We start from the raw sequence: 12315 nt of genomic DNA on the forward strand, positions 1-12315 counted from the left end.
AAATGCTCGGTATATATTATTTATTTTCCCTTATCCTGTGGATAAAATCTGTTATAGCATCTTTTTTTTTTCAAAATTTTTAATGTTTATTTATTTTTGAGAGAGCGACAGACAGAGGGTAAGCTGGGAGGGGCAGAGAGAGAGAGAGGGAGACACTCTGAAGCAGGCTTCAGGCTCTGAGATGTCAGCACAGAGCCTGATGCAGGGCTCAAACCCATGAGGTGTGAGATCATGACCTGAGCTGAAGTCAGATGCTCAACTGACTGAGCCACCCAGGCACCCCTGTTATAGCTGTCTTTGTAAAGGAAACTGAGAGTACATAGGAGGCCATACATGGGACTCCCTTTTATTTAACACTCTACACACACACACACACACACACACACACACACACACACACTCATGCATGCACACATATAGAGAGGGAGAGGGTATATTCTAGACTATATCTATTAACAGAGATTTATTTATTTATTTACGTAATATATAAGGGTTTTTTTTAAGATTTTATTTTTTTAAAAGTAATCTCTACATACAACATGGGGCCCGAACTTAAAACCCTGAGATCAAGAGTCACACATTCCACAGCCAGTCACGTGCCCCTATACAGGTTATTTTTAGGTTAACTGTATGATGGAGGCCATGCTTGGAAATTACTTCCTCAACCACTATTTTAGTTGATGTCAGAAGCCACCAAATTTCAAATGTAAAATTTGTGCATGTGTCAAAATTACAAAATCCCACCCTTGCCCAAAAAACTGTTCCAGCTGGCATTGTGCCACTGGGGGAGGAGGGAAAGGAACTGAAACCAGCGAACTGACTGTATCCAAGCAAAATTCAGTGAAACTGCAACCGCGGGGAACATTATTGACACGCTTTAGCTGACAGCAGATTCGACTAATGGGTGAAACAGTGTTTCGTAATCGTGGGGGAGGAGAGGAGTACTATTTGTGGTTTATGTTGGTGAAGGGTGGTCTGTTGTGGCAACACAGATGTCCGCCACTTCATCTGCTTAGTTTGCCACTGAACAGTCCATTTATATGTCATGTAAAATACGTTCTTGGGTATGCTCATTTCAACCAAATAGTCCCTGCAGTCTGCCTAACTGGCTGGTTTCCAGCATTAGCAGTTTAATAGTCAACTGGTTTGCAGTTTGATCTCTTTCGGGTTTATAGCCTTTGGTAAGAACAAATAAACAAAATATATTCTTGCTTTTCTACCTTGAGTTAATCTTGGGGACTTTTCCAATGTTTCCCAGTCTGTTAAATGTTTACATTTTGTCTGCCCATGCTCTTTCCGTAGTCTCGTATGGGTAGCGTGGTTAACCAATATTCTGTAGGTCTGGCATTACCCAAGCCAGGGCACCAAGCTGCATCTCAGGTCTCTAAAAGGCATTCTTTTTCATCTGAAATTGTGTCTGTGCAGCTTACATACTAATTTTATAATGTTTCCAGCAGTAGATGACTATGTCAAATGTACCCTGACAAGCTTTGGCAGGGGGAACTTTAGCTGTTTGTGTTTACTTATAATTTTATCAAACCATTTAAAAATAAGGCATTCCTCTAGTAATTTGGATAATGGGTTCAACCTTATATGGCTCAGGCTCTCTACAAACACCAGTAGCATTCTGCTCTTCTCTAGTAAGCATGACGTAATCTGTAATGATTCACTTAATTTTGAAAGTATTTTGAATAACTTGCCCAAAATTTTACAACAAGGGATGAATTCAGCTCTCAAACCCTTGTTTATCTGACTCTAAAACCCATAGAGTTAACTGCAATTTTAGATGAAATTTCTTAGCTCTTTTATGTGATTGTATATATATAATATATAAAATATCATGCCTACTATTTGGTAGTTGCCTAATTGTCTTTAATCTAGACAAGTTTATTGAGGTTTGAAACTTTATTTTGACGTTCGCATCCCTGTACCTGGCACAAAGCACACATAAAGTTGGTGTCAACTCAGTATATTGGTTGAATGAGAAACTTAAAGTATGACTTAGAAATTAAGGGAGAATTGTGTTCAAAGAAGGGGGAGGTTCAAAAGAGGTCAGTAAAGATGAAGATTGAGAAAAAGCCATTGGGTACCATAACTAGGATTTCCTACAGTTCCCTACTCTGATGATTAGCATATCATTATCATTGGGGGTTGGATCTAGACAACAAGGAGTTGAGGAGTGGGTGAGTAATTGCTTGGACTGGAATTTGTCATAAAGGATATGACAGAAGGATGACAATTAGATGGTGAAGCAATAGAAGCAGTGAATATAAGATGCTGGGGGAAGGAAGGAGAATGCTAGTTTCAGAGGATAAAGGCTTTAAAAAATTTTTTTTTAATGTTTATTTTTGAGAGAGAGAGAGAGAGACAGAGACAGAGAGAGAGAGAGACAGAACATGAGCAGGGGAGGGGCAGAGAGAGAGGGAGACACAGAATCTGAAGCAGGCTCCAGGCTCTCAGCTGTCAGCACAGAGCCCAACGAGGGGCTCAAACCCACGAACCAGGAGATCATGACCCGAGCCAAAGGTGGCCGCTCAACCAACTGAGCCACCCAGGCACCCCTCAGAGGATAAAGACTTAAAAAAAATCCGCCCCCCAAACTGGGAAGGCTTCCAGGGTAGTGGTTAAGAACAGGAGCTTTGAAATCAGATAGACCCAAATTCTACTCCCGGGTGACAGCTGTGCGGCCTTCGGTGAACTACTTAACCTCCTGCAAAGTAAGGAAAGTAATAGACTGACTTATTATAGCCTGCTGTGAAGATTAAGCGATACGATGTACGTAAAGTCCCTAACTTGATGTACATGGCAAACTCTCAGTAAATATTAACATTTATCAAGGATTCTGTAGGCAGAAACATTGTCAAAACTATCTTTTTCTTTATGTTTGGTGCTTTCTCTATTTTGTTTAAGAGGACTTCCTGGCTCAAGATCATATTCTCTGGTATTATCTTCTAAAAACCTCATTGTTTTGCCTTTTTCAAATGTAAATGATCTATAATTATATATATTTTTTTATTTTTTTAAAGATTTTTTTTAATGTTTATTTATTTATTTTGAGAGAGAGAGAGAGTGAGAACATGAGCAGGGGAGGGGCAGAGAGAGAGGCAGAGAGAGAATTCTAAGCAGGCCTCACGTGGTCAGTGCAGAGCCCAACATGGGGCTCGAACCCATGAACTGTGAGATCTTGACCTAACCTGAAGTCGGATGCTCAACTGACTGAGCCACCCAGGTGCCCCAAAGATTCTATGTTTTTTAAGTGGGGCTCGAACTCATGACCCCAAGACCAAGAGTTGCATGCCCACTGACTGAACCAGTCAGGCGCCCCTAATTATATTATAATACGTTATATTTAAAAGGTTTAATTTCTCAATTAAAAGACAAAGATTGGCAAATTAGATTTAAAAGACAAAACCCTAATATATGTTTCAAATATAAGGGCACAGAAAATTTGAATGTAAAAAGATACATTTCATGCAGAATATTTCCTCTTTTAATTTATTAAAAATTTAAAAAAATTTTTAATTTGAGAGAGCGGGGGAGGGGAGAGAGAGAATGAGAGTCTTAAGCAGGCTCTACACTCAGCCCAGAGCCTGACATGGGGCCCGATCCCATGACCCTGGGATCATGACCCGAGCCAAAGTCAAGAGTTGGATGCTCAACCAACCAGCCATCTAGGCGCCCACATGTGAACTTTTATGATTATCTTCTTTTATTTAGTATAACGTTTATAAAGTTCATCATGCTGTAGCATGTATTACTATTTCATTTGTTTTTATGAGCAAATAATATTCTATTGTGTGGATATATTTCATTTTATTTTTCCATTCATCAGCTGATAGACATTTGGGTTGTTTCCGCTTCCTATTATGAATAATGCTGTTATGAGCATTTGTGTACGTGTTTTTGGACATGTTTTGGACCTGTTTCCACTTGTCTTGGGTATATGCCTAGAAGAGGAATTGCTGGGTTATATGGAACTCTCTATTTAATTAAGGGACTGCCAGACTGTTTTACAAAGTAACTGTACAAGTTTACATTCACACCAGCCGTATGTAGGAGTTTCAGTTTCTCTATATGCTTGCCAACAGTTATTATCTGCCTTTTTTATGCTAGCCATCCTGTTGGATGTGAAGTGGAATCTCATTGTGGTTTTGATTGGCATTTCTCTGATGACTAATGGTGTTAGACATCTTTGCTTGTGCAGTGAGTGCTGCTTTATTTTATTTTTTTTAATTTTTTAAGTGTTTATTTATTTTTGAGAGAGACAGAGACAGAATGCAAGTGGGTTAGGGGCAGAGAGAGAGGGAGACACAGAATCCAAAGCAGGCTCCAGGCTCCGAGCCGTCAGCACAGAGCCCGATGCGGGGCTCAAACTCACAGAGCTGTGAGATCATGACCGGAGCCCAAGTCAGATGCTCAACGAACTGAGTCACCCAGGCACCCCAGTGAGTACTGTTTTAAATCTTGTGCCCTAGGCATCTCACTTGCCTTCCCCTGAGTTCTGGCTGGTGCTGCCTGAATCAGAACTATCCTCATCTTACTAAAAGATTTTCTTTTTTCACTTTCATTTGCTCAAGTGTGCACTGAAGTTTTCCAGAGACGACGTGATTTCAAAATAGATCCAATGCAGATACAGACATGCCAAGCTAGCTGTCCTCTTTTAAGCCTGACATGAAAGAGATTTGCAAAAATTTATGGAACAGTACTACTCTTCTCACTAAATTTTTGCAGTGGTAAATGCAAGGATTTTTTTTAAGTTTATTTATTTATTTTGAGAGAGACAGAGACAGCGTGAGTGGGGGAAGGGGCAGAGAGAGAGTATTCCAAGAAGGCTCTGTGCTGCCAGCACAGAGCCCCACATCGGGGTTGAACTCACAAAATTGCAAGATCATGACCTGAGCTGAAACCTAGAATTCGACACTAAACTGGCTGAACCACCCAGGCACCCCTACATGCGATTTTTAAAAATGTTTATTTATTTTTGAGAGAGAAAGAGCATGAATGAGGAGAGAAAGGGAGAGACACAGAATCCAATGGAGGCTCCCGGCTCTGAGCTGTCAGCATAGAGCCCTATGTGGGACTCAAAACTCACGAACCATAAGATCATGACCTTAGCCAAAGTCGGACGCTCAACTGACTGAGCCACCCAGGCGCCCCTAAATGCAGTTTTCTTAATGAAATATATTCATGTTAATATATAGTGGTTTTATTACTATTTTTGATTAATTGAATAATTTAAAATTTCTGTTTTAATTTCTAATACAATGTATATTGTAGTGTGCGCTATTTATGTGGGCTATAACCCATGTAAACAAAAGCTCTTTAGGATCCTTAATAATTTTTAAGACTATAAAAAAGATCTTGAGATCAAAAAGCTTGAAAATTGCTGATCTAACCTAATATTACCAAACACTTTAGAATTGCTGCTGTGGACAAAAGAAGGGATTAATAAAAGTGTTGCTGAGGTAGATGCACAATCCCATATGAGATCAAGTAGAGCAAGTTTGTAGTGGTTAGTGAGAACAATCGAGAATTTAAATAGTGGGGAGCCTGGGTGGCTCGGTTGGTTGAGCGTCTGTTGATTTCGGCTCTGATCATGATCCCAGGGTCAGGGGATCGAGCCCCACATCAGGCTCTGCGCTTAGCATGGAGCCTGCTTAAGATATTCTCTCTCTCTCTCTCTCTCTCTCTCTCTCTCTCTCTCTCTCCTCCCCCTCCATCCCTCCCTCCTTCCCTCTCCCTCCTCAGCCCTCTGCCCCTCTCCCCTGCTTGCTCTCTCTCTGTCTCTAAAATAAAATTTTTTAAAATTTAATTATTTTATCCTGAAAAGGTTAGCTACCTACTGATGGAAGTAGAAAAAGGAGGAGAGGAAGATTACTCAAAATTATGGATTGGCAAGTCAGGAACAACAGAAAGCTGAGGAAGGGCTAAGGGAATCGAGGGTGTTAGTGAGAATGCTAGAAATGGTTGACCATTTGTTCTATGGGGAGCTAAAAGGGTGAGAGAATACAGAAGAGATCTGATAGGTCTAATAAATAATAGGAGAAGGTATTTTAATTATGGTATGTAAGTAAAGGCCAGTTCAGCAGGAAGGAGGTACTATGAGAGTTCAGGGTATAGGTGGAATGATCACATTGAAGAATCAACCTCAGTTGTGAAAAACTTAGCTCCTTTATCACCTTTGGCTCTGCAAAGTAGAAGTCTTCAGGCTTGGGTTGACCAGTTTCAAACTTGCTGCTTATTGGAAGGTTCAAGTCATGTAATATTTATAAGCCTTGATGTTCTCATCTGTAAAATGAGGATAATAATCACACTGACTCTCAGAGTCCTGAGAAACAAATGAAATAGTGTGTTAAATTCCTTGTAAACTATAAAACGTTGTAAAAATATGTGGTGTAAGGACTGTATACTTGCGTTTTCCTAAGCCTTTCCTTTTTGAATTTCAGGCAGAACTCAAAAGCTTGATGGACAACGCTTCTTCTTCCTTTGAATTTGCTAAAGAACTCATCAGGCACAATCTGGTGAATAGCACTATCATCGTGACTGAATTGAGTCTTAATCCTACTTTGGTATATCAAAGCAGTTAGAAGGATACGTGAAGGGAGATATTGCAGCAAATACTTCTCTACTCCGAGTGAACTCCTCCTTGCTATGGGAGAGAGAACATAAGTTTTAGATATGAGGTCCTCTCCTCAAGGAAACCCTTACTGGGAGGGCAGTAAGACATATATAACATTTAGAAAGAAGTGCAAGGCAGTATAAGTCCAAGGGTTCATTTTGTTGGCCAAGACCAAGGAACATCTATCCTTGTGGATTACAATGATTGGAAGGATTTTCTGGCGAAAGTCAAACTCGAGTCCATCTTTGTTTTTTTTTGTTTGTTTGTTTTTGTTTTTAATTTTTTAATGTTTTTAAATTTATTTTTGAGACAGAGAGAGACAGAGCGTGAGCAGGGGAGGGGCAGAGAGAGGGGGAGACACAGACTCTGAAGCAGGCTCCAGGCTCTGAGCTGTCAGCACAGAGCCCGACGCAGGGCTCAAACTCACGGAGTGTGAGATCATGACCTGAGCTGAAGTCGGACGCTTAACCGACTGAGCCACCCAGGTGCCCAAAATTTAATTTATTTTTTAAATTTACATCCAAGTTAGTTAGCATATAGTACAACAATGATTTCAGGAATAGATTCCTTAGTGCCCCTTACCCATTTAGCCCATCCCCCCACAATCCCTCCAGTAACCCTCTGTTTGTTCTCCATATTTAGGAGTCTCTTATGTTTTGTCCTCCTCCCTGTTTTTATATTATTTTGAAAGCATCTGTATTTAAGGAGCTTTTCTTAAAAGCTTCCCAGATGGATATAATGTGCAGCCAGAGTAAGGAAGCACCATATGTATATATGTCTGGAAGGAGTATGTCAGATAGTAAATAGGGACTCTCTTCTGAGAGTGGGATTAAAGAGAGAAATGAGAATACAGAAATTTTCCGTTTGTAATATATAAGTTTTCCCCCTTTGAACATATAATACTTTTATAATTTAAAACAAAGTCTAAAATTACTACACAATATAAATGGTTGTTATGAGCATTGGCTTTTGCAGTCAGACTTGAGGTCAAAATCAGCCTATTCCATGTACTAGCTTTGGACCTTTGGGTGAGTCACTTAGCATTGTTGAGACTCAGTGTTCTCAGGTGTTCCACAGGGGAAATTACAGTGCCTACCGTATTTTCTTGTGAGGACCAAATGAGGTAATGTGTGTAAGATGCTTTGCACAATATCTAGCACTTAGTACACATTTAGTAAATCATGTTTTTGTGATCATGCTATGGCCATCAGTCCAAACTGCAGAAGCATCATTGGGCAGAAGAGTCCATTGAATTTGGTTAAAGGAGTTAATTTGTGACTTGTGAGAGTAAGTTTACTAGTGTGCTGAAAGCAGGAGGTTAAGGAGTAAGAGGATAATAAAGTTGAAGCGGTAAAGCCACACACTTTTGAAGTGTGGTACTGAAAGAAAGGAAAAAAATAGGGCACTATCCAGAGGGAGGAAGATTTTTCAAGAGAGCAAAAACGCTTGTGTATGTTTAAAGTTGAGAAGTAGGACCAGGAGCAATGAAGATAGAATAATTAATAGAGAAACAAGATCCAGGTTGACTAAAACATCCTGAGATCCCTGGATTGGGAGAACAAATGTTAAAATGCCCCATACTACCCGGAGCAACCTATACATTTAATGCAATCCCTTTCAGAATACCAACAGCATTTGTCACAGAACCAGAGCAAACAATCCTAAAATTTGTATGGAACCGTAAGAGATCCTGAATGGCCAAAGTAATCTTGAAAAAGAGGAACAAAACTGGAGATATCACAAACCCAGATTTCAAGATATACTGCAAAGATGTAGTAATCAAAATAGTATGGTATTGGCATAAAAATAGACACAGATCAATGGAACAGAATAGAAGGGCCAGAAATAAACCCACAATTATATGATCAATGAGTCTTCAACAAAGGAGGCAGGAATATGAAATGGGAAAAAGACAGTCTTTTCAACGAATGGTGTTGGGCGAATCAGACAGCTACATGCAAAAGAATGAAACTGGACCATTTTCTTACACCAAAAGTAAACTCAAATGGATTAAGAACCTAAATATGACACCTGAAACCATAAACATCCTAAAAGAGAGCACAGGCAGTAATTTCTCACATTGGCCATAGTAGCATTTTTCTAGATATGTCTTCTGTGGTAAGGGCAACAAAAGCAAAAAAAAAAAAACAAAAAAAAAACAAAAAACCAGTTAGGACTAACATCAAAATTAAAAGTTCTGCCCAGCCAAGGAAACAATCAACAAAACACAAAAACAACCTGCAGAGTGGGAAAAGATATTTGCAAATGACATCTGATAAGGGGTCAGTATCCAAAATGTATAAAAAACTTATACAACTTGGGGCGTTTGGGTGGCTCATTCGGTTAAGCATCTGCCTCTTGATCTCGGCTCAGGTCATGATGTCACAGTTAGTGAGTTTGAGCCCCACATGGGGCTCTGTTCGACAGCACATAGCCTGCTTGGAATTCTTTCTCTGTCTCTTTCTGCACCTACTCCACTCGTGCTCTTTCTCTCTCTCTCAAAAACAAAACAAAACAAAACAAAACAAAACAAAAAACAAAAAAAAAAACCACACAACTCAACACCAAAAAAAACCAATCCGATAATTAAAAAATGGGCAGAAGACATGAACAGACATTTCTCCAAAGAAGACATCCAAATTGCCAACAGACATGAGAAGATGCTTAACATCATTCATCATCAGGAAAATACAAATCAAAACCACAATGAGATATCACCTCACACCTGCTAGAATGGCTAAAATAAAAAACACAGGAAGTAACAAGTGTTGGTGAGAATGTGGAGAAAAAGGAACCCGTGTGCACTGTTAATGGGAATGAAATTGGTGCACTGTGGAAAAGAGTATGGGGGTTCCTCGAAAAATTAAAAATAGATTTACCATGTGATCCAGAATTCCACTGGATTCCACTGGGTGTTTACTCAAAGAACACGAAAAACATGAAAATATTCAAAATTATATATGTACCCCTATATTTATTGCAGAATTATTTATAATAGCCAAATTATGGAAGCACTCCAAGTGTCAATCAATAGGTGAATGGATGAATATATATATATTTGTGTGCTTTTGTTGCCCTCACCACAGAAGACATATCTAGAAAAATGCTACTATGGCCAATGTGAGAAACTACTTCCTGTGCTCTCTTTTAGGATGTTTATGGTTTCAGGTGTCATATTTAGGTTCTTAATCCATTTGAGTTCACTTTTGGTGTAAGAAAATGGTCCAGTTTCATTCTTTTGCTCCCCCTACAGCAAATCCACAGACACACAATGGAATATTACTCAGCCATAAAAAGAGTGAAATCTTGCCATTTGGGGTACATGGATGGAGCTAGAGTGTATAAAGTCAAATGAAATAAGTCTGAGAAAGACACCGTATGATTTCAGTCATACGTGGAATTTAAGAAATAAAACAAATGAACAAAGAAAAAAAGAGACCAACCAAAAAACAGACTCTTGACTATAGAGAACAAATAGCTGATTACCAGAGGGGAGATGAGTGGGGGGATGGTTGAAATAGGTGAAGGGGTTTAAGAGTACACTTGTCATGATGAGCACTGAGTAATGTATAGAATAGTTGAATCGCCATATTGAACACCTGATGTTAACTGTACTAGAATTAATTTTTTTGAAGTCATGAAATCAAGAAACCAGATGAAAGAATTAATCTTGGCAAAAGAAGGGAACATCTCAGATAAGGAAGAATCAAGAAAGAAACCAAATGGATATTTTTGAGGTAGAAAGCAGAGATTGGGTAGCTCATGCCTGATGGCCTCGATCTCTGTGTGGTTATTTATGAAACAGCTTGCTATGTGCCAGACACTGTGCTAGGCTCTGGGTAAACTACAGTGCATAAAACTGCTCTCTCGGATAGTATTTTTGTTTTAGCCGTTGTCATTAGCATATGACAATATTCTTATGTGTTTGCTGTTTGAGGCTCTCTCCCCACTTGAGTGTAGCTGTGTTATAGTGACAAGGAAGTGACTTGTTCTTGCTGCAACGCCAGTGCTTACTACAATCCCAGACAAATAGTAGGCGCTACTATTTATGCAATTCATTAAATGTTACCTACTATGTACCACACATTTACCCCTCTTGATCTCATTCAATCCTTATAATGAAGAAAAAGACTCAAAAAGGTTATATAAATTCCTTCCTGGAGTTTTTGATATAGAATATTTGTCTAGAAAATGTTTTATTCTTGACTATTGGGTACTTTAAGAGTTTTCTGTAGTTCTTATGAAAAGGAAACATATGCAATAGGCATATGCCTTTATTCTGTTGCTTACACTTATTATAATTTAGATAATGGCTTTTTTCAAAAAGGTCAAAGTCGTGTGTATATTGAGAGCTTCAAAAATATATTCATCTTCTCAAAGAATAACTGAGTTATAAGTGGCAGCTCCTTACACATTTCCCCAGTAAGTGCCTTCATGCTTATTGCCATAATAATGCACTTTTTCTGTCGTTAGGTTGTTTTCCGAGGAGGTGAAGGGGCTTTGCAGGTTTTGCCTCCCCTGGTTGATGTCATTCCTGAAGCTCGGTTAAACTTAGTGATTTACTACCTTCGTCAAGGTAAGAAAAATTTGTCTTGGTCTTGCTTACAACGAGATATGGTAGAACATTTAATCTCTGATTGAGCTAGTTGCTTAACTTTTAAAATCCAAAATACTTCCAAAAATGTATTTGCGGCAGATTCATAGGATAGAACAAATTTATTGGTGCTTATTTGTTGTCGTACCTTTTCTCTTGCCTCCAACCTTCTCCCTCATTCTGTTTTTCTTTCTTCCTTTTATTTTTCTGTCTTTTGTTCTCTACCCATCTATTTCAGTTTTTCCATCGTTTTTCCTTCCTCTTCCTTACAGTTATTTTTCTAGTGTTCCCCTGTGTATAGTGTACATCCACGTTTTCTTGAGTCTTTATCATTAACTATTTTTTATTTAGTCTAGTTGTCTGCCTTTCTGTTTCTTTCTACCTGCAGCTTCTTATGAGAAATATTATGATTCAAAGAGAATGTGACATTGACTGCCCTTAAGTAAGGTTAAAATTGTAGACACATGCCTAAAGCAGTCTTTTACCTAACAGTGATGAGTGCAGGATAGGAGCTACCATGCATTGGTGGTGGCGCTGTGTCAAGGACCTCGGACTAACAGTGTGGGCCTTTTTAGGTGCATGGTAGAAACCAGCCAGACAACATATTCCTCATCGAGGAAAATGTAAGTGTTTATTAAAATAAGAACATGAACGTGTCAACAGTTCTATCTGATATATAAGCTCAATGAAGTAGGCTTTTGGACAGGAATTAAATATCGTATGTGTTTTATAAATTAATTTTTATTATAAAAAATTTCAAACTAAGCAAAAGTAAATAGTATAAATGCCCAAAACGAACAGCCAAGTATTCATTCCAGCTTCAACAGTCTTCAAGATATTGCCATTATTTTTTCATCCATACTCCCTCTACAGCAAATCCCAGACTTCATGTCATTTCACTCGTACATACTTAATATAACTTAATATATATTCTCTTTTAAAAAATCGGTTGTTTTTCTTGTATAATTACAATGCCATTGGTATATAATAGTCCATATTCTTAGCTTGAACCCTTTTTTAGGTGCTTCATGGCTTACGGGTCTCCTAAGATATTTTGGTTATCCTTAAGATAATTACTCCACGTTGAACTTGATAGAGAGTT

General features: G+C 38.7%; 1 protein-coding gene across 4 annotated transcripts in view; it reads left to right on the plus strand.

Moving 5' to 3' along the window:
- The window catches only part of IFT56 (intraflagellar transport 56), a 48634-nt gene that overhangs the window by 17032 nt on the left and 19287 nt on the right, over positions 1-12315 (plus strand). For 3 of the 4 annotated variants that reach the window (XR_013552499.2, XM_078438840.2, XM_078438843.2), the window contains 2 exons: positions 6447-6521; positions 11093-11195. Coding sequence is in view for 2 of the 4 variants with exons in the window: in XM_078438840.2 (XP_078294966.1) it covers positions 6447-6521; positions 11093-11195 (178 nt within the window). In the remaining 2 variants the exon portion in view is untranslated. Of the gene's footprint in view, positions 1-6446; positions 6522-11092; positions 11196-11788; positions 11837-12315 lie in introns of all 4 variants that reach the window. The other variant, XR_009610231.3, reaches the window with a different exon arrangement.

The sequence above is a fragment of the Panthera onca genome, chromosome A2 (genome assembly GCF_046562875.1).
Source record: "Panthera onca isolate mPanOnc1 chromosome A2, mPanOnc1 haplotype 2, whole genome shotgun sequence".
Taxonomy (NCBI): domain Eukaryota; kingdom Metazoa; phylum Chordata; class Mammalia; order Carnivora; family Felidae; genus Panthera; species Panthera onca.